Source organism: Pipistrellus hanaki (assembly GCF_964339955.1).
Source record: "Pipistrellus hanaki genome assembly, chromosome: 2".
Taxonomy (NCBI): domain Eukaryota; kingdom Metazoa; phylum Chordata; class Mammalia; order Chiroptera; family Vespertilionidae; genus Pipistrellus; species Pipistrellus hanaki.
The window spans coordinates 164,560,778-164,585,566 of NC_140504.1; the positions used below are offsets into that span (position 1 = coordinate 164,560,778).

Sequence of the window (24,789 nt, forward strand, 5' to 3'; positions counted from 1 at the left end):
GGAAGGTCAGTTTCCGGGGTGGTGGAGCAGAAGGACAAGTGATGAAGGGTTTGGCCAACAAGAAGAGCCCAGGGAGACAGAAATGGGATCCCGGGGCTGGAGAAAGAGAAAAGGGCAACAAGTGGGCGCCCCAAGGGAACTTCCTGTGCTGGTCCCAGGGTGGCCCCTCCCGGGAGCCTCCCGCTGGGGAGAGGTGGGCATCCTCTGGTGCCCGCCAGCTGCAAGGTTCTCCAGTAAAAATGCTGCTGAACTGTTTGTGGGCATCAGTCAGGTCCCCGAGCCCAGTCTGTCTCCGCTCCCAGTTCTCTTGGCTGGCCTTCCCCGCAGGGCCTCCAGCTGTCCTCGGCTTCAGGGAGTTGGGGCTGTGGGGTGCGTGGGGCTGAGCCGGGGCCGGGCCGAGCCGTGGCACCGAACCGCTGCGCTCGTGCTTCTGAGGACGCCCAGGGGAAGCGGGTGCCCCTCGAGCTCCCCCGGCTGAGCCTCATCCAGGGCGCGAGGCCGCGGCAGCCACCCCAGCCTGCCACCCGGCTGGACCTTGACCGTTGCGCGCCGCCAGCCACGGGCCCGTTGCCTAGCAACGGCGCGCTCCCGAGAGGCCCTGCGGCCGCGCAGCTCTCATCCGGCGCGGCCAGCGCGAATCCCCGGCGGATCCAGGCCGGGTTTTGCGGCGAAACCCGCGAGTGCGGTCTGGTCTTTGGTCTGTCTCCGCAGCCGGCGTAGCGGGGGATCATGGTGCTGGGCCAACTGTGGGCCCAGCTCTCGGGCGCCTCGGCCTCCGGGGCGGCCCTGGCCTGCTGCTTCGTGGCGGCGGCGGTGGCCCTGTGCTGGTCCGGGCGCGGGCGGGCGCGGGGTGCGGCGGCCCGGGCGCGACAGAGACAGAGGGACTCCCTGGAGAGCATGGACAAGGCGGCGCAGCGCTTCCGGCTCCAGGTGACGACGCTCGGATCGGGGTCCGGGGTCGCCGGGGGGGAGTCCCCCGCAGCACCTTCAGTTGCCCGGAGGGCGGGTGGCATGCAGCGCAGGTGTGTGGGCAGCGCAGGTTTGTAACTCTCGGAACCCCTTCCTGCTCAAATGCATCCCGTGCTCCTCCTGAGCCAGGTAGTTCCAAGGGGAGGAAGGGGAACGAAAGAGAAAGGGAGGGTAAGTTTTGGAAGGCCATCACGCCACTAGGTCCAAAGAGGAGCTTTGCTCCGTGCCAGAGAAGCTCAAGATCTCTTGCCGATGAGAACGCTAAAACGCTGGCATGAGAACCAATATGATGCTAGGGGTTAGGACTTTGGAACCGCCGGCGATGGCCAAGTGAACCCGGAGAGCTTACAGTTCAAACTCATTGATTTGTCCAAGAGGACCCGGAGAAGGACTTGCCCAAATGCACCGGGGGTTGTTGACAGAGGCCGGCTGGAAGGGAAGTCGCCCCAGCTCCTACCTCTCAGGTTGTGATGGCCAAGTCCTGACAAGCCCCTTCCGTGAGCAGGTTTAGTTCCAGCCCTGGTGATCTGTCAACAGCTCCCTCTAGCTCCGTGTGTGTTTGAGGGTGGAGGAGGGACTTAGAAAAGAGGGCTTTCTCTCAGAGTATATGTGAGATAGAAACCAAAATGCTAAACTGTGGCAGTTGTATGTGCTGAGGGAGAAAAGACTTGCCAGGAGTATTTGTGAGGGGGTGTGTTTTGATAGGATTCCCATCTGACAGGGAGGAAGGCAGTCCCGGTGATGGGGGGACAACAGGAGGCAGGAGGGTGTACCTCCGTGGGAGTCACAGAAAATTGCTTGGAACGGATTCTCAGATGCAGCAAGTGATTTTTGAGGTGGAGTTGAGCTGGGACCAGAACCTAGATGTCCTGTGGGACTACCCAGCCTCATTCCAGTGGAGAGGAGGAGTGGACAGATACTAGGAAAGGAGACTGGACAGGCCCAGCGTATGGCCTTCATTGTGGTGGGGTTTTGGCTAGATGATGAATTTACTCCATACCATTCCTGGGCCAGGATATTTCGTATTTGTTTATTTATTGAAATCAAAATATGTTTGGTTCCAGCCTTCGTTCATCAAACTGGCTCAAAAATCTATCATCAATGTTTAGAGTTCCCCACGCTCAGATTGGGAGACCCTGTTGTTCAATCCAAACTGGTCACTTCCCCTACCTGAGCACAGGTTCTTCACTGTGTAGCCCTCCTCCTCTGCCCAAGTTCCTAGGTGCCCCCCCTCAGGGATCTCCCAAGTCCTCTGTGCAGCCAGCTGAGTTCTGCCAGCTCCAAATGCTGCGTGGGACAGCTGCAGGAATCTGCCCACAGTGCCTGCCTACAGAACTCCCCTCCCAGTCCCAGAGAACCCACCAGCTGGCAGGAGTGTGGGGTGGTTAAAAGGTGGGTATTCTCTCACTTCAACCTTAAGCATTAGTAGTTTCCCTCTGGAGAGACCACCTTTCATTAATTCTAAGAAGTGAATTTCCTAGGGCAGAAGTTTTGGCCTTGAAATACAAAGACCTCTTTACCCACCCTCCTTGGAGCAAGAGAGCTTGACCTCAGAACCCCAAAGCTTGGCTCTTCCAGGAGGGGAAGCCAGGAAATTACCTTTTGACTGGAGAAGAAAGGAAGAGCTACCTCAGGAGTCTTACTGTTTTGAGCTATGAGCAAAGGTTTGGGATATTGATGACAATAGCTTTGTAGGCCTTTGGGGCAGGTAGGAGGTGGGCTGCAGTCAGCCTGCCTGGACCTCCCTGACCTTAATACACCCTCTGCTTGGCTTTGGAGTCACTGGATGACAGACTGGGAGGTGGGTTTTGGGGCTGTCTCAGCAGCCTTTCTTCTGAGGCTTTCTCGTCCAGCCTTGAATTGCAAGGGCCACAGAGGTAAGTAGGCCCCGGGAGAGTACATCCAGCCCAGATACTTCGTGTATTCCAAGGCAGTGCTGGAAGAGGGGGGAATCATAAACATTTCCTGAATCATCACAAGATAGTTATCTCTCTAGATCTCTAGAACAACGCTAGAGTAAGGCATTTTTATGGTAACTCTCTATTGACCATGTGAGGCTTAACAACTATTTGTCTGCTTTCCTCCAACCTGCCTCCTAAATGAGTTTTGATATCCTTTCTAGACTGAAGAGAGCATTAAAATTATGACAGAGACTTTAACCAGGACAGAACTGGGAGGGTCTGTGGGAGGAGCTGGGGCTGATGGGAGGAGTTCTGGCACTTTATGTTATTAAAGAGCCTTATGTGGAGGAACCCTATGTTTATCACAGATTTATATTATGGCAACAACTCCCACCTCCTTTTCAACTTCCACTTCCTCTTTATAATGTCTCCTCCATCTTGGTTTGGTTTGGTTCAGTGTGTGCATGTGTTTTGCCATTTTGATTCACCCTAGATTGCAATCTTTTCTTTTTTTTTTAATATATCTTTTTTTTTTTTTTCAGAGAGGAAGGGAAGAGGGATAGAGAGATAGAAACATCAATGATGAGAGAGAACCATCGACCAACTACCTCCTGCACACTCTGTACAACCCACCCCCACCCCCATAGGGGATGGAGCCCACAACCCAGGCAAGTGCCCTGACTGGGAATCAAAATGTGATCTCCAGTTCATAGGTTGGTGCTCAACCACTGAGCCACACCCAGCCAGGTGCAACCCTTCTTTTTCCTGAAGAAATTATTTTTTTGGTGATGAAATACCTAGTTGATTCCATTGTTTTCTGTCTACAAGGGGGAACATTATTAATAGACTATTATTGCTGGGAAAAACATCACAGAACAACTGCTCATGCCTCCGTATCTTTGCATTTGTAATTTACCTCGAATGCCTTTCCCTCACATTTATTTTGTCCAAATCCCATTGGTCTTACTTCCTTCAAATGGATCTGACCTGTAGTTCCATCTCCTGGCCTTTTTTCAAAGCCCATCTTGAACCTAATTTTAACACAAAATGAGTCAATAGATGAATTTGTTGCTGACAAGTTTGGGTTCTTATTTCTTGATATAACAGAATTTACACCAGGTCACTGATAAAACCAAAGGCAGATATATCGAGGCTCTGCAGAGGGCGAGAGAACTGAGCTAGGTTCTCAGGTTCTGTGCCCAAAATGCGGGGCTTAGAGATTTTTATGGCTTGGGAACATGGAAGTTGCTGGGGTTAACCAATCAGGGAGTAGGTTAGGCTTTTGCTTTTTTTGGAACACTGATGTCCAGGTATATGCCAGTGAAGCAAAGCATACTGGGATTGTGCAGATCTTTTTATGGATCCAGGAAAGGACTTTCCCAACCAGGTATTGAGTTCATCCCTGTGACTGACGGCTTGGCTTCATATCTGAAAAACAAATTTAGAAGAAGTCAGGGTAGTTCCTGGACTATCATTTCATAACTACCTATTGATAACTTCCATGGTTCTGGCAGGACTTGACTTGATGGAACAATTTTGGGGAACATTTTATTTTACCTGTTTCAAATCTAAGGACAGTATAGTTTTTGTTGAGACCAGTATCAGTGGCATACATGATCAAATGGAAGAGATATATTTTTTTGTTTTTTGCTTTTTATTTTTTTAGATATATGCTTTTTATTTTTTTAAAGGAAGGGGGAGGGAAAGGGAAAGGGAGAGAGAGAAGGAGAAGGAGAGGGAAAGGGAGAGGGAGAGGGAGGGAGAGAGGGAGGGAGGGAGGGAGGGAGAGAGAGACATTGACAAGAGAACACAAAATTGATCAGCTACCTTTCTCACACCCCCTACCAGGGATAAAACCCTCAACCCCTGGCATGTGCCCTAACAAGATATCAAACCCATAACCTTTTGGTGCATGGAATGACGCTCAACCAACTGAGCCACACTGGCCAGGGCAAAAAATATCTTGAAATAAAACAAAAGTGATTAAAAACCCATGAGATGCCCTACAGTGGTTAAAGCATCAGCCCAGGAATGAAGGGTTGAGGGTTCAATTCTGGTTAAGGGCACCTACCTTGGTTTGCAGGCTTGATCCCCAGCCCAGTCAGGGAGCACATGCGGGAGGCAGCCAATCGATGTCTTTCTCACATCATTGTTTTGTTTTGTTTTTTCTCTCTCTTTTCTGCATGCTTCCACTCTCTCTTTAAAAAAAAAAAAAAAAAAAAAAATCAATGGAAAAAATATCATTGGCCCAGCTGGAGTGGCTTAGTGGTCAAGTATCAACCAATGAAACACAGGTGGTCACAGTTTGATCCCTGTCAGGACACATGCCTGAGTTGTGGGCTCAATCCTTAATTGAGGGCATGCAGGAGGCAGCCGATCAATGATTCTCTCTCATTGATATTTCTCTCTCTCTCCCTTTCTCTCTGAAATAAATATATATATTTATATATATTATAAACAACAACAACAACAAAACCATGAGGAAAAATAAAAAAGACATAGAGGGCAATCTAGAATACCTGGAATTAGGACAGTAGGTGGTTCAAAAGGAAGAAAACAGATGGAGGAGTGGCAGTTATTTGTCAATGTAGAAATGTGCAGAACTGTAGAGAATTTTAATGTTTATTTGAGGCAAACATATGCTGGGGAGCAAGATCTTAAATGCTCCAGAGCAGCAATTTTTAACCTTTTTCATCTCATGGCAAACATAAACTAATTACTAAAATAATGTGGTACAACAAAAAGTATCTTTTTTTTGCTGAACTGACAAAAAAAAAAAAAAAGGTATTACTTTGATTGATTTACAAAAAAATAACAGTAATAGTAATTATCTACTTTTTTTTTCTCCCAAGTGATTTTTTTAAAAAATCTGGTGCCTATACTTTGTATATAAGGATTTCTGGTACCAAGAATTAACCAATCAAGCACAACCTTATTAAGCAATGTGACCAATAAGATGCAACTCTGTTATTCGACATGAATGTTTATGGTTCAAGACAGGACATTCACACTGGACAGCTATTGTTGTTGGCTGTTGTCATTTTGTTGTTGTGATTGTTAATTCTCATCTGAGGATATTTTTTCTATTGATTATTTAGTGAGAATGGAAAGGAGCAGGAGAGACACAGAGAGAGAAACATCCATGTAAGAGAGACACATTGATTGGTTGCCTCCCTGTCCGAGACTTGGAGCCTGGGAGCAAGTCTGCAACCAAGGTATGTGCCCTTGACCAGAATCAGACCTGGGACCCTTCAATCTGCAGACCAACACACTATCCATTGAGCAAAACAGTCCAGGGCTGTTGTCATTTTTTAAACTTGACAATGTAAGGGAAAAGAGGTCAGTGCTGCTGACTAAATAGTCAGGTATTGCATGCTTTAAAAATTCTTGTGGCACATCAATTGAAACTCACTCACTGCACAGAAAATAAAAGTTTCATAGCTTCTTTTATGTCTTTGAAATTAAGGAGGAGACATAAATCCTAGATATCAGGGCCTTTGCTCGGGTCGCTGGAGGTTGCTGGCTGGCCTGCAAACCACCACAGGCCCCTCTCTCAGACCACCCAATGCCCCCAGGGAACCCCTACCCTGATCCAGGACACGCTTCATGACAAACCAGCTGGCCCCCACCCATGCACCAGGCCTATCTAATAAAAGAGTAATATGCTAATTGACTGTCACTCCAACATATAAGATGGCTGCCCCCATGTGGTCAAAGATGGCTGCCCCCATGTGGACACAAGATGGCCAGCAGGGGAGGGCAGTTGGGAGGGATCAGGCCAGCAAGAGAAGGTAGTTGGGAGGGACCAGGCCTACAAGGAAAGGCAGTTGGGGGTGATCAAGTCTGCAGGGGAGGGCAGTTAGGGGTGACCAGGCCAGCAGGGGAGGGCAGTTAGGGGTGATCAGGCCTGCAGGGAGGGCAGTTAGGGACAATCAGGTTGGCAGGGGAGCAGTTAGGCATCAAACAGGCTGACAGGGGAGTGGTTAGGGGGTGATCAGACTAGGAGGCAGAAGCGGTTAGGGGCAATCAGGAAGGCAGGCAGGCAAGCAGTTGGGAGCCAGCAGTCCTAGATTGTGAGAGGGATGTCCGACTGCCAGTTTAGGCCCAATCCTACTGGGATCAGGCCTCAATAGGCAGTTGGACATCCCTCAAGGGGTCCCAGATTGGAAAGGGTGCAGACTGGGCTGAGGGACACCCTCCCTTCTTCCCCCCCCCCCCCCCCCCCCCCCCCCCCGTGCATGAATTTTGTGCATTGGGCCTCTAGTATTTATATAATTGGTAGGGGGACAATCTTGCTATTTTTATTGTGAGGTGAGAAAAGTAAGGTGTAGTACTGTGTATATAGTATGATCCCTTTGTGCCAAGTAGAATATATGTCAACAATTATATACATTGTGGGTTTTCATAAACTTTTTTCCCCCTATAAGGTTAATGAGAAACTCTTAACTATGGTTTTGTTTTCTGAAGAGGGACTGGGCAGGATGGTCCCAGAGATGAGGGAATATTCACTTTTCATTTTGTATACTTTTTTTCTAAAAGGTATTAATTTCAGAGAGGAAGGGAGAAACATCAATGATGAGAGAGAATCATTAATCAGCTGCCTCCTGCATGCCCCACACTGGGGATTAAACCCACAACCTGGGCATGTACCTTGACTGGGAATTGAACTGTGACCTCCTGATTCATAGGTCGATGATGAACCATTGAGCCATGCCAACTGGGATTATTTTGTATATCTTAAAAAATATATCCAGGGAAGAGCTAAATGTTGCATCATCATGATGGACTAGTGCATGTGATGTCTTAATTTGAAATAATAAAGCTGTTATACCAACAAAGAAGTTAAGCCTTTAGAATGAATTATAAGTTGTAAAACTAAATGAATTGAAGTGCATGTGAAAAAAAAAATCCAGGGATTATTTAGTGTGTATAGAGAGAAATCATGGATCCATATTTTTCTTCTTTGTAGCTCCCTGTATTGTTTAAAAAAAAAAATCCCAAATAAGTATTGTATCTGCTTAACAATTTAAGAGAAAGGGGACAGTGCTCCTAATATTGAGGCTGGGGTACACAGGCTGTTTGATGGGTGTATGTGGAGAGTATGAGTGGTGGTGTCGCATTGAGGGATGCAGAGGAGTCTGACAGGATCATGCCTGGAACCCCTCCTGGAACATGCTTGTGGAGTAAGGAGGCTTTAAGGGGAAAGCCAAGCCCTGGTTGAGCTTTGCTCAGTCTGGGCAGGCAGGAACAGTGGGTGGGAGTGATAAGACTTGGGCAAGGCGCCCAGCTAGGTGGTCCCTGAGTGAGCTGGAAGAGAAAGGATGAGCACCAGTGAGGATCTTGGTAGAGGAGATGGAAAGGTGGCGTTTTCCAGAGCTACTTAGGGGGCTTGGTGAGTGATTGGATGCAGGTGGGAGGGGGAAGGAGGAGTCCAGGCTGACTCCTGTTTTCTCACTTGAGCACCTGGATGGATGCAGCACCCTTCCCTGAGTGAGGGTATACACGGAGGAGGAGGAGAATGAGCTGGTGGGAAGTAGGGGAGCAAACTTAGGGGGAAGGACACAGAAGGGTGGGCACCAGTGACTGGATTGAGCTCAGTTGAGTCAGGCTGGGTGGAGGATCGGGGTGCCATTGGGGGAGGTGGAGAGCCCGGAGAGAGCCACCAGAATGAATGACTTCCCCCACTATCAAAGAGGGAAAAAGAGGTTCCCTGAGGGAAACTCAAGGGGTCTCTATCTCTCCTTATGTCTGGCACCTTCAAATCACAGCTGACATGTCACATCCTAGGAGAGACCTGCCCAGACCATCTGGTCAGTTCTCTGCTGTTTTCATCACAGCACTCTGTTTATTTGCTTTGTCACACTGTGGTCTATTTATTACTTGTTAATTTGTTTATTTTCTTGAACATAAGCTCTCCGTAATCAGGAACTTGCCTATCTTAGTTACTTCTAAATTCATAGCCTCTAACAAAGTTCTTGGCACATAGATGATGCTCAGAAAATGTTTGTTGACTAAGTGGAGGACTGAAGTAGCCAAAAGGCAGGAGGAGAATCAGAGAGGGTGGTATGTCCAGACCCAGGAGGAAATTGAAGAAAGCTGATGTGTGGTCAGTGAGGCATGGAGCAAAATAAAAAGGAGAAGTTCCTGTGGGGTTTGGCAACAAGGAGGCCCCTGAAGACTTTGGCAAGAGCAGGAAACCATAGAGGTGAGAACTGGTGGCTGTGACTTGGATCTCCTCTAGCCCCTGTTCACAAATTAGTCCAAGGCCCTTGAGGAAGGAGTGGCTGTGTGTTTGCAGGTCGGGGCTGATCCCAGGGACTCTGGGAGCCTTTGAGGCCTGGCAGTGAGGTGTTTGATCAAATGTCTCCTTCCGAGAGCTCTTCCCTGACCACACTCTACCTGTATGTGCCCATTCCCCTCACCCAGTTTTATTTTCTTTCTGCCCCCCCCCCCAGTTTTATTCTCTCTAACTTATATCGCACTATCTGAAATGCTTATTTGTTAACTTATTATCTGCTCCCTCACAACCTGCACCTTGTATAAACCCCCCAAAGTATGCATCTACCTTCTTGGTTCCCTGATATCACCCCTGCTGAGTGTGGCACCTGGTACAGAGTAGGCACCATCTCTGTGGAATGAATGAAAAAATCCTCCTCTGGATGTGGCCTCCAGCTGCAGCCTAACTATCCAGGATGGGGTCTTCTTGTTTTCACCCTCCTCTGCTGATTGGATGGTCAGGTGCAGGTGGACAGCCAGTGGGCAGCCTGTGCTGGGTGGGCAGAGAACTGGGATTTGCCTGTATGGTCCTAAGCAAGGCACTCCCCCTCTCTGAGCCTCAGTTTCTTTTCTGTGCAAGGGGAATGGTAGTAGATTTAATAAATCATAGAGCACGCCAGCATAGCACCTGGCACACAGTAGGCAGCCATTGGGGGTGATTTAATAACATTCCAAGGGCTCAGAGGTTTACTCCTGGAGCCAGACCTGGCAGACCTTTCTTTGTAAAGTGCAGCTTCTGAATATCCCAGGCTGGCTGAGTCAAGCCTGGGAGCCACATGTTTTCATTTATCGGGGATAGATGCCCTGGATTGAGTTGCTGGGATGTGTAATAATCGCATGTTTTTGTTATAGTAGTTTGTTTGCTTGTTTTTTGAAATTACTGTTTTCTAGAGTTGTCATGCCATTTTTATCATCACCATCAATGCACAATGCACGAATGACTTTTTTTTTTTTCACATCCTCATCAGCATTTGGGACTGTTCTTATATTTAGTTTGAAGTGTTCTGATAGATGTTACATACTATCTCACTATGGTTTTGATTTTTTTATCTGCTTATTTGCCATCTGTATATCCTCTTCAATGAAGTGCCTGTCCATGTCTTTTGCCTACTTTGTAATCGGATTGTTTGTTTTCATTTTGAGGTGTTTTTTTGTGTGTGTTTTTTTGTTTTTGTTTTGTGTTTGTGTGTGTGTGTGTGTGTGTGTGTGTGGTGCATTCACATTCTACTACTTGGATGTAAATGTGGTTTCCAATATTTCCCTCCAGTGTACACTTGGTCATTTCATCTTTCGCAGAGCCTAGGTTTTTCATTTTTATAAATTCTAATTTATTAAAAAAATAATCAGCCTGGGCATGCATGGCTTCTCCCTGGGTGTCCCCTCCAGGAAGCTTCTTGAAGAGATAATATCTGCACTGTCCAAGGTGGCAAAGGTGGGTCACGGTGTCAGATTTGTGGATGGGCACGTCTGTCATGGATTGGCATGCTACAGTGAGCATCTGCTTAGTAGATGTGAGGTTTTCAGGACATGGGACAAAGTGTCCGCTGCAAGCTTATAGGCCCTTCAGGGAGCAGGACTGATCTGAGGTGTCTCCCCAGAACCCCGACCTGGACTCCAAGGCACTGCTGGCCCTGACTCTGCCTCAACTGGTACAGAAGTTACATAATGGGGAGCTGTCCCCCCAGGCTGTACTCTTCACCTACATGGGAAAGGTAAGGTTGGTTGGCCAGCCCTCGATCTTCCCTGCTCCTTCCTATTTGCTCTCTCTGCACAGGCTGTGGGGGAAACCTGGCCCGGAGTTTATCTTGCTGAGGGCCATTGTAGGACCTCAGTGCTAGGAGCTGCCAGGGAGGAAAGGAGCCAGAGGGGTGTGTGTGTGTGTGTGTGTGTGTGTGTGGGGAGAGAGAGAGAGAGAGAGAGAGAGAGAGAGAGAGAGAGAGAGAGAGAGAGAGAGAGAGAGAGAGACTGATTCTGTATATATGAGGAGGAAGAGGGGACACTGATCATGTCTTTGCTGGAAACCTGGCTTTCAGCCCAGACTTCCCTCTCCCTCCTGCCCCTCCCCATTGGTCACCAAGTCTAATCTGTTCCTTTTCTATGGCTCTCTCTAGTCCATCCCCTTCTCCCGACCCCTCTTCAGCCACCCTGGTCCTCTAGCACTGTCTACCTCCACGCTCAAGCACCAGCCTCCTGGACAGACCCCTTTCAGGTCTCCAGTTCTTCAGATTCTCTGATTCTGTTTTGCCTTTGTCTCCAGCATCCTCTCTGGCCAAAGCCTTCTGGAGCTTGGGGCATCAGTGGTAGGTAGCTCAGCTGCTGGCACTTCTAGGGCCTGGCATGCTCTGTGCTGGCTTGTGTGGAGTTCCTTTTACCTGGAAGGCGCTTCTCCCTCGTCTTTGCCCTGCTTGGTACAAGCTCCCCTAGCCGAGCCTTCAGGCCTAGAGAAGGAGTCCCCTTTTCCAAAGCCTTCCCTGACCCTCCTCCCCTCCCTGCCCAAGGTAGGGTTTCCTCTTTAGTGTTTATATTCTTTTGTTGTTGTTGTTAATCCTCACCCGAGGATATTTTTCCATTGATTTTTAGGGAGAGTGGAAGAGAGAGAGAAAGACAGAGAGAATTATCAATGTGAGAGAAACATACCTATCGGTTGCCTCCTGCACGAACCCTGACTAGGGCCTGGTCTGGAGAGGAGCCTGCAACCAAGGCATGTGCCCTTGACTGGAATCGAACCTGGGACCCATTGGTCTGCAGCCCAATGCTCTATCCACTGAGCCAAACTGACTAGCACTGTGTTCACTTTCTAATAGCAGATTTCTCATCGCATTGTAGGGCCTACTTTGTCTTTCTCTTTCCCATGGCAAATGTGAGCTTTCTTGCGACAGAACTTCTTATTTGTCTTTGTGCCTTAATGCTGGACACCATGTCTTTTATATAATACTAGTTGGGGAGAGGGTGCCTGCATCCTCTCCAATCTGGGACCGCTGGCTCCTAACCTCTCACCTGCCTGCTTGCCTGATTCCCCCTAACCACTTCTACCTGCCAGTCTGATCACCCCCAACTGCCCTCCCCTGCTCCCACCAGCTCCTCCACACCCATGCGAGGCTGCAGAGACAGAGACGCCGGAACCAGGCCTCATCAGAGCTGCTGCCAGGTCCCACCTACGCTGTTATGTGGCCATCTTGTGACAATGTCGTGTGTGAGGGCCACCTAGGCTTTTATTAGTTTAGAAGTGCTCAAGAAATGTGTTTGAAATATGTTTGTGCTTTATGAGTGTGACTTTTGCATGATTTCTTGAAAGGGATCACCGGAAAGCATTCTAGTTATAGATTGGCTTCCTATCTTCATGCGGTAAGTAGCCTGGAGACAGATTTCATGAGCCTGAGTGTGGTAACAGGCTCATTTTCTCAGGTGTTTCATAGGAACAAGAGTATTTACTTAAACTGCACCTCATTCTTCCCTGACCTTTCCCTCCTATAGGGCCCTGTTGAGTGTGCTTTAGCAAGGCCTAGTGGCAGCCAATCACAGTGAGTGTGTCCTTGCAGTCAAGCACCCACTCCCTTTACTATGAGTCAGTCACTCCTCCGTGTGTCTTGATTATCAGATTCAAGAGCTCCTGGGAGAGGGGAAGCTAAGCTGGGAGATATGTGGGCCAGGCCTAGGGCAGAGGGGAGAGTGCTGTGCTCTGGCAGGCGAGAGCCTGGGTCTAGCCCTGCATTGTGCTGACTCCCAGTGTGGTCTGAGATGGGGATCTGCCCTGACTGCATCACTGGGCAGAGGTGTGGCTTGAAGGAGGAGGAGAGTGGCCATGGGTCACCTTTTCCCAACTCATTCTCTCTGTAGGGCTTCTGACACAGTATCTTGCCCTTTCGAGTGCCCTGCTTGTGTCTTGCCCCTAGGATGACTCTCTTTCTCTGTCTCTGGGGAGTTGAAGGTTAGAGATAGCCAGATGTCCCCAGTGACGTGGGTGCTGGGCCCTAAATTATTCTCTGCGCTCCTGGCTGTGAGCCATGGTGCTGGCTACCCTTCCCCTAAGTACACTTCAAAAAGGCCAGCTTTATGTTATGTATATTTGACCACATTTTTACCACAGCCTCACTCTGCCTTGTGTCCATTTCTCCTTCCCCTAGGCCTGGGAAGTGAACAAAGAGACCAACTGTGTGACCACCTACCTGGCAGACTGTGAGACTCAGGTGTCCCAGGCCCCCAAACAGGGCCTGCTCTACGGTGTCCCCGTGAGCCTCAAGGAGTGCTTCAGCTACAAGGTATGCCCGGCCTTAGTGTCAGGCCTCAGCTTCTCCCCACCCAGCCAGCCAGCTCTGTGTCCTGTCTTATCCTGGCCCTCAGAGGAATCGTCAGGTCCACAGGCCTTGAGTGGGCACCATGGTGTGCTTTGTCTTAGCCTCTGGGAGGGTGGTGGAAGTGGACCCTGTGCTGCTGAAAGGGCCCTGACTCATCAGCCATATTATCCCTCTCTGTGTCCATCCTTCCTTCTAGGGCAAGGACTCGACCTTGGGCTTGAGTGTCAATGAGGGGGTGCCAGCAGAGTACGACAGCGTGGTGGTGCAGGTGCTAAAGCTGCAGGGCGCTGTTCCCTTCGTGCACACCAACGTGCCCCAGTCCATGTTCAGGTTGGGTCTCCTGGGTGTGGGGTGGAGGCAGGGTCACCTGTGCCAGTTTGGCATAGCTGATCCATCCCTGCTTCCTCCAGCTATGACTGCAGTAACCCCCTCTACGGCAAGACCACAAACCCATGGGATTCCTCCAAGACCCCAGGGGGCTCCTCAGGAGGAGAAGGAGCCCTCATTGGAGCTGGAGGCTCCCTCCTGGGCTTAGGCACTGACATCGGGGGCAGCGTCCGCTTTCCCTCCTCCTTCTGTGGCATCTGTGGCCTCAAGCCTACAGGGAACCGCCTCAGGTATGGTGTAGGAGGTGGATGGAGGAAGCTTCTGGGTCCCTCGTGGTGTGACCTTGGCCTAGCTTCTCATCTCTCTGGGTTCCTAACAGGGGTTCCCTGCCTGGGGTTTTTCTGGGAGGGAAAGCCACAGCTCCACTGGCTGTGGTTCCTAGCTTTCATGTGGTAACAGTTCTGAGCTACTGTGTGGGTGGGTGAGGAGTGGGACTGAGGTTGGCTCTTTCTTGTTTCCAATTATCTTGTGTTTCTTATCCAGCAAGATTGGTCTGAAGGGCTGTGTCTATGGACAGGTGGCAGGTGAGGTTTGCAGTTCCCTTAGTGCTCTGGAGGGGGGGGAGGGGGGGTGTCTCCTTGATCCACCTCTGCCCCTGCATCTTCTGAACCACTCTAGATCTACCTCCTTATCTCTGTCCACACTCCTGGGCCATGGCCCAGCCCCTTACTTGGACCCAACCCCAGAGCCGAGTGATCTCTCTTCCCTCCCCTCCCCACCTGACAGTACAGCTCTCAGTTGGCCCCATGGCTCGGGATGTGGAGAGTCTGGCGCTGTGCATGCGAGCACTGCTGTGTGAGGACATGTTCCGCTTGGACCCCACCGTGCCCCCCCTGCCCTTCAAGGAGGAGGTGAGTAGGGATGGGGGTGGGTTCAGTTGTCACTGCTGCTCCTGAGCCCAGAGGGCAGCCCCCAGGCAGTGTGGGTGGCCTGGGAAGCCCTATCTCCTAAAAACCAGTCCCTAGGGGCCTGAGACCAGAGTCAGCTGCTGCTCCGCAGATAGCCACCAGGTGGAGCCCTTGCCTGCATTTAGAAACTTCGGTCTTCCAAATTGTCAGCTAGGAATGTTGGCCAAGGACAGGTCGGGCCTTCTAGCCCCAGCCTCTGCTGCTGCCACTGAGGAACCACTTCCCAGCACCAGAACAACTTGAAGGAGAACTGATATACCGCCTTGGTGTTTGACACTCAGCAAATAGGAGCCTTTCTTCAGTATTTGTGTCCATATCCCCAACCTCCTTTGTGATGCTTGGCATGTAGGCTGAGTGAGTCAAGGACAGTTGACTCTTCCCTGAGTATACTTCAAAAGGCCAGGGGACAAAGTGGGGACATTTGTTGAGATTTTGAAGTCTGATTTAAGGTGAGTATTTCAGTGTGGGGGTTTGTCAGGATCATGATTTAATAACAGCTTAGGATTGGTGGGCACAGCAAGGTGAGCATTTTGAGGTGAGGGATTTAAGGAGTCTTGGAGTATAAGATGTCATTTTATACTTCTGCTGAAGAGTTGATGGGTCTTTCAGAAACGGAAAATTATTTTCACTTTATGTATAAAACATTCTGGAGTAGTCAAGTTAGATGGACGCAGACAGTGGAAGAGTAAAGTCATGTTAATGCAGACAGTATACTGAGCAATGCAAGCTCCATTGCTCCCTCACGCAGCCCCAGCTGCCTTGGGAAGGCCGCAGGCCCCTGGACAGGAGAGTGGGCCTCGGTGCTCCTTGGCAGATGGGAAATCTGGGCTGGATGGCCTGAGCTCCCCTCCCCAGCAGAGGAGGATGTTCTAACTGAACCCCTCCCTGAAAAGGGGGAGAGGTAGAAATCAGGTCTGGTCGATTTATCATGGGAGTCAGGTCTTGCATTCTTGAAATAGGCAGCAGACAGGATGCCTGGGTTCCATTCATAGTATTGTCACTCTGCATTGGTGGCCTTGGACCGATTTCAGCACCACTCTGGGCCCATCTCATTATCTGGATCTGAAGCCTTAATTTCCTCATATAAATGAGGGGAATCTGCAGGGTCAGTGTGAGTTATTCTGAGAAGGGGCTGGCCTTGCTGGCGATCCATTCTCAGGGGTTGCAGGCCTCAGCCTGGCAGCTGTGTCAAGCTGAGGGGCTTCCAATCTCGGGAAGCCCCTCCTTGGACCACCCTCTCCTGACCTGACTCTGACCCTTGTGCTTCATCTCCAGGTCTATGCAAGCTCTCGGCCCTTGCGTGTAGGGTATTATGAAACAGACAACTATACCATGCCCACCCCAGCCATGAAGCGAGCCGTGCTGGAGACCAAACAGAAACTGGAGGCTGCTGGCCACACGGTACGGCTGCGGGAGCCCAGAAACCCTGGCATGGCCCTTCTTTCAGGGAAGCCTTCCTGGCCACCACCATGCCACCACCCCTTCCTGACATCCTTGCATCCTGACTGTTTTGTGGTTGGGGATGGGAACTGAGTCCCTGCAGTAGCAGTATTGACAGGGCTAATCAGGAGTGCTGGGGTAAGTGATTGATTCTGACCTCAGCCCTGTGCTAGGGATGTGTGATGGTGGCTTTGGGAGGCCTCATCAACCACCTGGTGCGCCAATGCCCATAGGTTCCCGGGGCCCTGAGATGGTGGGCCAGTGGGTTTTGGTCTGCTAATCTCAGAACAGTTCATGTGTGGCTCCGGGACGTTTTCATGGGCCAGTAAGGCCACCTTTGTGGCTGCAGTGAGAGCTACCGTGTGGCAGAGTTGGTCCAGTCCATCCTCAAGGCCCATCGGGGCAGCAAGGGATGGACAGACCCAAGTGTTTCTAGGGGTGGGGCTTATACCTTTCAATCCCCGCAGCTGATTCCCTTCATGCCAAGCAACATAGCCTATGCTCTAGAGACGCTAGCGACCGGCGGGCTGTTCAGTGATGGTGGCGAGAGCTTCCTACAGAACTTGTAAGTGATGATTGTCTTTGGGGTTTGCGGTGGGATCAGGACAAGGGTAGACCCAGGGAGAGCAGTGGAGTGCTTTGACCTCCAAGGACGGGCCACCTGGGGGAGGAAGAGGGGCAGGCCTCAGCTGAACACAAAGAAGGACTAGGCATTCTGGGCAGGGACCACGCTGCATTTCCAACTGCAGGCTGAGCCTGGAGATACCTTACCAGGGACAGTTTGGAAAGGTGCCAGCTCAAGGGGAGACTGGATTGAGCATCTGTGGTTTGGCCCCGAGCTGAGCTCTTTGGGAGGTAGGAGATGGGCAGGGGCTACCTGGCTATTGGGAAAGATAGAGAGATAAGGGCAGGGTTAAGCAGGAGGGCAGGGGTTTAGACAACATGCTGTGATTTGAGGCTCTTCTTTTACTTTTCTTTTTGTCTTTTTGGAGAAGAGACCCTTCTGACTTGAGCCATAGCCTTCCCTTTCGAGCAGGACCTCAGTTTTCTGAGGTGGGTTGGACCAGACCCGCTTCAAGGGACTTTGCAGAGCTCACGTTCAGAGAGGCTGGTTCCACTTGAATGTTTTTAGACCTTAAAAACAGACAGAGGCAGAGGCCAGGCCTGTGAGGTGCCTCGTGGTGATGTGCCTGGGCTTACTGGACTTTCCCAGTGGTCAACAATGGTCCAGGCTTCATGGAAGGTGCTATGTTTCACTCTGGCCATGGACCGAGGCCCAGGATCAGCTACCTGAGACCTTTCCCTGAGATCTAGAACCAGGGACAGCCTCAGAGATAAGCGTCATGGGTGGCCCACTTTGGACAGCCCCACTGGTGTCGCCAGGCTGGCATCATCAATAGGGGGTGCCCTCGGTATCAAGCCCTGGCCAGGGAGATGTTGCCCTCAGTCCTTATTGCTCTGAGCTGAGTTTGCCAGGGAGTGCGACCTGGAGTCCTGGCCTGGGGAACCTCCAGCAAGGAAGGGGTAGTGCTCAGGCATCCTGAAGGATTAGCGAAAACTAGTCACACATTTGAAAGGAGGCAATTGAAGGGCTTGGAGACCAGCAGTTACAGGCATCTGATGAAGAGAGAGATGGACAAAGGTTGCTGAATAGAAAATGGAGGACCCAGTGGGCGGGGTAAGCCAGGAGGGATGTCTGGGGTGGGAGTGCTTGGACTGGACCGTTTATCTCCCAGCAAAGGTGATTTTGTGGACCCCTGCTTGGGGGACATGATATGGATTCTGAAGATGCCCGAGTGGCTTAAGGGACTGCTGTCTTTCCTGATGAAGCCTCTGGTGAGGGCACAGGGAGGGAAGAGGTGGGGCGGGAGAGGGAGCTTCTGGGGCTCTTCCCCTTCTCCTTAGTCCCTCCTGGCGGGCATGGCCTCTTCTTCCCAGCCCCCCGCCCAGATTCCTCTCCTCCTTCCACCCCTGTGGTCTTTAGTCATCCTGCATGCTGAAAGGGGTGCCACTTGGGACCTGGGGGAGGGACAGAGAGAGGAGGTAAGGTGGTTTGAAGAAGATGGTTGTCAGCACCTGGCTCAAAGCTGACTCACTGACTCTGTGTCTTTCCTTCTGCAGTTCCCACGGTTGGCAGCCTTTCTCAACAGCTTGAAGTATCGGTAAGAAAATCTCCAGGTCCTGATGCCTGCCTCTCTCTTCCTCAGACCTGGGTTTAAGTGGTTTCCGACAGGAAAAGGTGGGAAGTGACTTCTGAGGCTGTTACTCAAGATTTCCAGCTTGACTAGTCCTGAGGATGGGAGCTTCTTGTCCACAACACTATTCAAGTTGGAGACCTTGAGTTAGAGTCTGTTCCACAGTCCTTCTGTGACCTTCAGGTGGGACCTGGAAGTTGTCTGATCAAGGTCCGGATCTGGCTGGAAAGCAAGGGCTGGAGGGAGACACAGGATGGGAGTGATGGGGAGAAGATTGTGCTGGCTGGGGCATGGGTGGAAGGACCAGGAAGGAGTTGCTGTGCGGCAGGGGGCAAGGAGTACTGGGGACCCTGTGAGGATGCTCCTCAGAGATCTGAACTGAACTGAGCTGCACTGGGTCTTATCTGCCCCTTAGTGGCTGGAGCGGGAAAAGCAGGGCAGAAGCTGCCCCGTTTTTAGGCCCTGGCATCCTATAGACTTGCTCCTTTTCTCACCACCAGGCATTTAGGACCTTGGACAACTCTGCCCTCTGCTAAGGGTAGCTAGGAATCAGGCCTGGTCTGGCCCTGGCTCTGCGGTGGAGTCACTAAGTAACTCAGCCTAAGTCCCTCTTGGGGCCTGATCTCAACAGGACAGTAAGGATTTGAAATTCTGCCCTGCACTACTTCCCTCTCAGAGCTCCCATAATGTAGAGAAGGGTCTGCAGGAATGAGAGCTGGGAGGTGTTAAGAGTAGGGGGCTGATGTTGCTCATCTCCTGATCCCCATGGCTGTTACCATCATGGCTGGTGATTTCACTCCCTCCGCCAGGTCCACTGGGAAGCTCTGGGAACTGCACCACGGGATCGAGGTGAGGCAGAGCCCCCAGACTAGACCAGGATGGGGAATGGGAGGGGTGAACAGGGCATCCGCCAGTGGGGTCTCTTGGGCACTGGTTTCATTGTCTTCTGGAGCAGCCTGTTATTCCCCCTCCCCTTCCTTGGACAGGCCTGCTCGGGTCCTGCTCTCTGACTCTCACTTGCCCAAATGTACATCCTTGGGAGCTGGGTCAGCCCAGGGCTCGTAGTTTGATCGCCTTTTGGTTCCTATGCTGCTGCCTGTAACCAGGCACTATGTGGCCCTACCCTGGCCAGAAGAATGGTGTCTACAGTTCTTATAGGCGGTGGGGAATTCACTTCCCCCTAAAACCAGCCCTGCCTGTGTGCCCTGAGGACCTTCATCCCATTGTGGCTCAGTTTAGATCCCCAGTCCCCAGCCACCCCAGCCCCTAGCCACGCTGCCTGCATCGAAGAGCTTATGGGATGGGCTGGGTCTGAGTGCTTCACCTGCTGTGATGGTACTCTCCCCAGATGTACCGCAGCTCTGTGATCACCCAGTGGAGAGCACTGGACTTGGATGTGCTGCTCACCCCCATGCTGGGCCCTGCTATGAACTTGAATACTCCAGGCAAGTCCTCAGGTGAGGCCTGCTTCCCCACCATGCCCCTGATAGCCACACCCATCCCTTCTGTTCTAGGAGTTCAGCCCTGTACCTGGCAAGGATGCTGGGAAGTAGAAGAAGAGGAGCCCTGGGGGAGGATCTGGCTCTTAGGAGACTCAGTCTGGCTGGCTGGAAAGATGGGATGTCCTGGGAGGGAATGAGCTCCCTGTCCTCCACACTATTCAAGTTGGAGGTCTTGAGTTACAGAGTCTATGGTGTGGGGAGGTGGAATTTGAAGTCCAGGTGGGATTTAGATAAGCCAAGGAAACAGGAACGACATTCCAGGTGGGGAAGCTTACCTGGGCAAAGGCTTGGGGCAAACCCCAGCAGGCTCTCCAGCCTGGCCTGAACCTGGATTCCTGGGCTTTGTCATTCACTCAAATCTCATCCCTGGGAGAGAGCCTGTCCCTGTCTGTGGAGGTTGGGTGCCACTTCACAGGATGGGAGACTGAGACGCAGACAGGACAGTTGGTACTATAGGTCACCTGGCCCGCTCCAGCCACTTGTGCTGTGTCTCAGGGGCCGTCAGCTACACTCTGCTCTACAACTGCCTGGACTTCCCAGCGGGGGTGGTGCCTGTCACCACAGTGACTCTTGAGGATGAGGCCCAGATGGAACATTACAGAGGCTACTTTGGAGATATGTGGGACAAGGTGCTTTGGAAGGTAAGGTCATGAGGCCTGGCCTGACCAACTCCAGGTCTTCCTTCTCCTGGATTCACCCATTTCCTAACTCTAGCTGCGGTGGAGGAAACATAAGCATGTGTAGGTCTTGCCTGTCTTTCTGTTCTTTCTTTCTTTTTCTTTTCTTTTTTTAAATATGTTTTCATTTATTTTTAGAAGTAGAGGAAGGGAGAGGGATAGAGAGATAGAAACATCATTAAGAGAGAAACGTCATCGATCGGCTGCCTCCTGAACACTCCCACCCGGGATCGACCTTGCAACCCGAGCATGTGCCCAGTCCAGGAATCGAACCATGACCCCCTGGTTCATAGGTTGATGCTCAAACATGAGCCACACCAGCCGGCCTTGTCTATCTTTCTTCACACAAGACCCTGAAGGATTGAGGCGGGGCTTGCTGTGCTGCCCCTCATCTCCATCTGGGATGCTTGCTGGACCTGGGGTGGGGTTCTACCTTGCTGCCTCCCATTCTTATCCCTGTGTCCCCTGCAGGCCATGAAGAAGAGCGTGGGGCTGCCTGTGGCCGTGCAGTGTGTGACTCTGCCCTGGCAGGAGGAGTTGTGTCTGCGGTTTATGCGGGAAGTGGAGCGACTGATGACTCCTGAAAAGCAGTCATTCTGACTGCTGCCTGCCCAGCCACCCAGCCAGCTCCAGAGGACCCACTGGACCTGCGCCCAGCCTGGTCAGGGCACAGCTGCCATCCTGCAAGGAAACGTTCACTTGGGGCAGAGGTTGCCTCCCCATTCCAAGAAGCCAAGACCCCCTGGACCTTGCCCCTCAGTCTGGTCCCCAGTTCTCTGCCCTGACCCCTTCCCCATGTGAGAGCCAGTGGGTATGCCATAGGCAAAGCCCTACTAACAGCAGTCAAAGAACGGTTTCTAGTCTGTGTACTTTCTGTCCATCATTGTTAAGGCACTCAGGGTTGGAGACTTGACCTTTTGGAGTCTGATTCTAGCCACATCACTTTCCTGTTCCCCAACCTCCCCCTGTTCCCACCATATACAGGCTTCTCGAGTGGGTGTTGCACACCCAGCACTTCACCCTCTCCCGCACCCTGCCTTAGACGAAGTCCTGCTTTGCTAGACATTGCCCTTTCTCTTCTTCCTTCCTTTGCTCCTTCCTTCTGCTGAGGAAGCCCTTTCTGCTTCTCTACCTTTAGATACGCTGAGGCCTAGCTCAGACCCCTTTTCTCCAGAAGGCTTTCCTCGTGCCTCTGAACCTTGGAGTAGGTGGCCAGTTTCCCAAAGTCTGCCCCATATGCTGGGCATCTGTGTGTGTGTGGGGGGGGCGGGGTGGCAGGGGGGAGAAACTGCCTCACTCAGCACGCTGGCTCTCCCTGATGGCAGGGACTCTATTGTATATCTTTGTCCTCGGTGGCCAGCACAGGGCTGGGCACAGGGCAGCAAGGAGACTGGAGTACTGACCCTGAGCTGGTACCATTGGAGTGCTGACCCTTCTGGCAGGGAGTCCACAGGCCTGGGGAGGTGAGCACCAGGCAGGGTGATCTGGTAGAGAGTGCTCACAGGGCCGGCCAAGGCTTCCTGAAGGAGGAGGGCCTCTGTTGAGTCCAGAAGATTTCCAGAGGCTGAGATAGGGGACAAGGACATCCCAGGGAGAAGGAGCAATAATGTGCCCAAAGACCAGGATGAGTTTGGTAGGTGGAGGCATGTTGAATGGGTGCAGGAGAAGGAGCAAAGATGTAGGTATTTCCAGATCAAAGTGGGTTTGAGGTGCCAGCTCAGGAACTTCAATCCTATCTCACAGGCAATGAGGAGCTCTTGAATGATCACACAAGTGCAGCAGGACAGTGGACTGGATGGGTAGAGGCAGGAGCGGGATAAAGAGGTTGGTCCATCTTCCTAATCAGGAAGAGGGCCTGAGGCCTGAGCTAGGGTGGGGGTCCAGGGGCAGAGAGAGGCAAAAACATTTACCAATTTTGGGCAATTCCCAAATTGACAGTTAAAATGCAAGTGAGCTATCAGCTCAGTCTGCCAGGTCACCTCTCACTGCACTGCACTGCGTTGCCTAGCAGGCGGAAGGTTGGCTGGCTTGTGACAGACTTCTTGGCCCTACCAGCAGTATCTCCTCACTCCTCCTTACCCCATTGCTCCCCCACACCCCAGTCCAAGTGCTACCTTCCTGCTTGCTGTAGAAGGTGTTTCTGAGCCTGAGCCTTCTGGTAGGGTAGGCCACAGGCTCTACCTAGCCTACTTCAAATTCTGATTATTCTGCTCCTCCAAAGGCACTTCCCCTCCAGGAGTACAACCAGTAGCAACTGCATTCTCTGCCAAAGGTGACCCTGCCTTGTTGGGGTGCCACACCTTGGAGCTGACTAGAAGGCCCAACCCACGTGGACACCTATATTGGGATGACCTGATAGTTGATGTACTTTGCCCTGACTCCTTGTAATAGTTATGTCATTTCACCTCATATTATTTCATAAAGCTACCTGCCATCTGCCCAGTTTCCTCCTCACCCATTTCTCTTTTTTGGTTATTTATATTCTTGTGCCTTCAGACACAAGGCTGCATTGGGGGATGCCTCTCCTTCATTCCTTCACCCTTAAAGCCCCAATATGAGCATACCCACCCTATGCCGAATGGTCCTAGAACTCAACCATCTTTGGGCTCCCAGGCTTGTGGGGGTGGTGGACGTTGACACAAACACATCTGTTCCCCAGGTGCAGGGGAAAAGGGAAGATAAGGGACCCAATGCTGCCAGAAGGTGGAGGAGGTAGTCACTGCGCAAGTACCATCTCCACTGCTTCACTCCAATCCAAGCAACTTAACTCCTGGATGCTGCAATAGCCTGACTTGGCTCCCTGCACACATCATCACCTGTTCCCCAATTTACTTTCCAGATAGTAGCCAGAGTGCTCTCACATGTGCATATCAGATTGAAACACTTCTGTCCTTAAGACTTTCCAATGACCCATCAAGATTAAAATCCAGGGTCCTTGTGTCCCATGAGGCCCTGTGTGAAGTGGCCCTTGCCCACCTCTCCAGCCCCACCTGGGGTGTCTCCTCTCGTTCACTGTGCTCCTGCCACACGGGTACCTTTTAGTTTCTTGATCATCTCAAGCTGGTCCAAGCATTACAGCCTTGGTGTTAGCTTGGATCACTGTGCTTGGAACACTCAGCTCCGGTGTCACCTCCTCTAATCACCCACTGGTTAAACAGTTTCCCTGACACTTCCTAACATGTCACCCTTTGTCCTTTTTAGCACTATCACTATCTGGGACCATATGTGTTTTTTTTTCTTTCTTTCTTTCTCAAAACGAGCTTCCTGAGAGCTGTGCTTTGTCTTGCTCATCACTGTAGTCTTGGTATGTGGAATGGTGCTTATAAGATGCTCAATTCTGTGAGCATGCCAGGATCATACTGGGTGCTGGGACTGCAGTGATGAGTGATGGGTTCTTGTCCTCTGGAGCTTACATTCTGAAGAATACTTGCTGAATGACCAGAGGACGGGAAGTGCCTGGTGTGTAGTAAAGACCCTCACTACTGCATGGAATGATGCATTTGCTCGTCATCAGGTAAAAGGGGGAAGGGTGTATTGAATGACATTTACCAAGAACTTACTATGACCCATTTAGGCACTTAATAGTTATCAATAGTTATCATTTAATTCACCATTTACCAAATTGTAGGCATCATTTGCTTGCTTGTGACAGACTTGTTGGCCCTACTGTGCCATATCCCTTTTTATAGAAAGGTGACACACTTTATCCAAGGGCCCACAGCTGGAAGTGGGGGAGTTAGAATAAAGAAACTGCATCAGTCTATGTCAGAACCTATGCCGTGAGCTTTCTAGTATCCTCTGGTGCTGAGGCACAGAGGAATGACAACACAAGCCAGCCACTTCCTCTTTCTGTCTGACCACTGGTCCATGGCACCAACATCCTTAAATTCATGTGCCCTCTGCGTGTTTTAGCCTTTCCCTCCCTCCCTGGGTCCACTGCCACAGCTTCTTGCCTGGTCTTCCCTGTCTCCAGCTGGTCTCCAATTGTCCTTCATATCACAGTTGGATGGCCCTTTAATTTTTAAAAAATCAAACATGATGCTCAGTTTACTTATTTAAATTATATATATATATATATATATATATATATATATATATATATATATATATATATGTATTATTGATTTCAGGGAAGAAGGGAGAGAAAGAGTAACATCAACGATGAAAGATAATCATTGATCGGCTGCTTCCTGCATGCCCCTTACTGGGGATCAAGCCTGCAACCTGGGCATAACCCTT

The 24,789-nt window shown here is 50.9% G+C and overlaps 1 protein-coding gene across 1 annotated transcript; it reads left to right on the forward strand.

Annotated features, from left to right (window-relative positions):
- The first annotated feature begins 591 nt into the window (after positions 1-591).
- On the forward strand, positions 592-23,004 carry FAAH (fatty acid amide hydrolase). Its single transcript, XM_084875632.1, has 15 exons — positions 592-930; positions 10,745-10,858; positions 13,271-13,405; positions 13,638-13,771; positions 13,852-14,058; positions 14,312-14,352; positions 14,555-14,679; positions 16,012-16,137; positions 16,644-16,741; positions 17,913-18,012; positions 18,298-18,338; positions 19,181-19,220; positions 19,720-19,828; positions 20,369-20,514; positions 21,022-23,004. The coding sequence occupies exons 1-15, from the start codon at positions 730-732 to the stop codon at positions 21,148-21,150; spliced, it is 1,746 nt and encodes a 581-aa protein (XP_084731758.1). The 5' UTR covers positions 592-729; the 3' UTR covers positions 21,151-23,004.
- The last annotated feature ends 1,785 nt before the right edge of the window (positions 23,005-24,789 follow it).

Excerpts from the sequence above, each read along its gene's own strand:
- FAAH (XM_084875632.1), top strand. The coding sequence starts at position 730 with ATGGTGCTGGGCCAACTGTGGGCCCAGCTCTCGGGCGCCTCGGCCTCC. Across the intron at positions 14,353-14,554 it reads TGTCTATGGACAGGTGGCAG|TACAGCTCTCAGTTGGCCCC; the intron begins GTGAGGTTTGCA and ends CCCACCTGACAG. Across the intron at positions 16,138-16,643 it reads TGGAGGCTGCTGGCCACACG|CTGATTCCCTTCATGCCAAG; the intron begins GTACGGCTGCGG and ends CAATCCCCGCAG.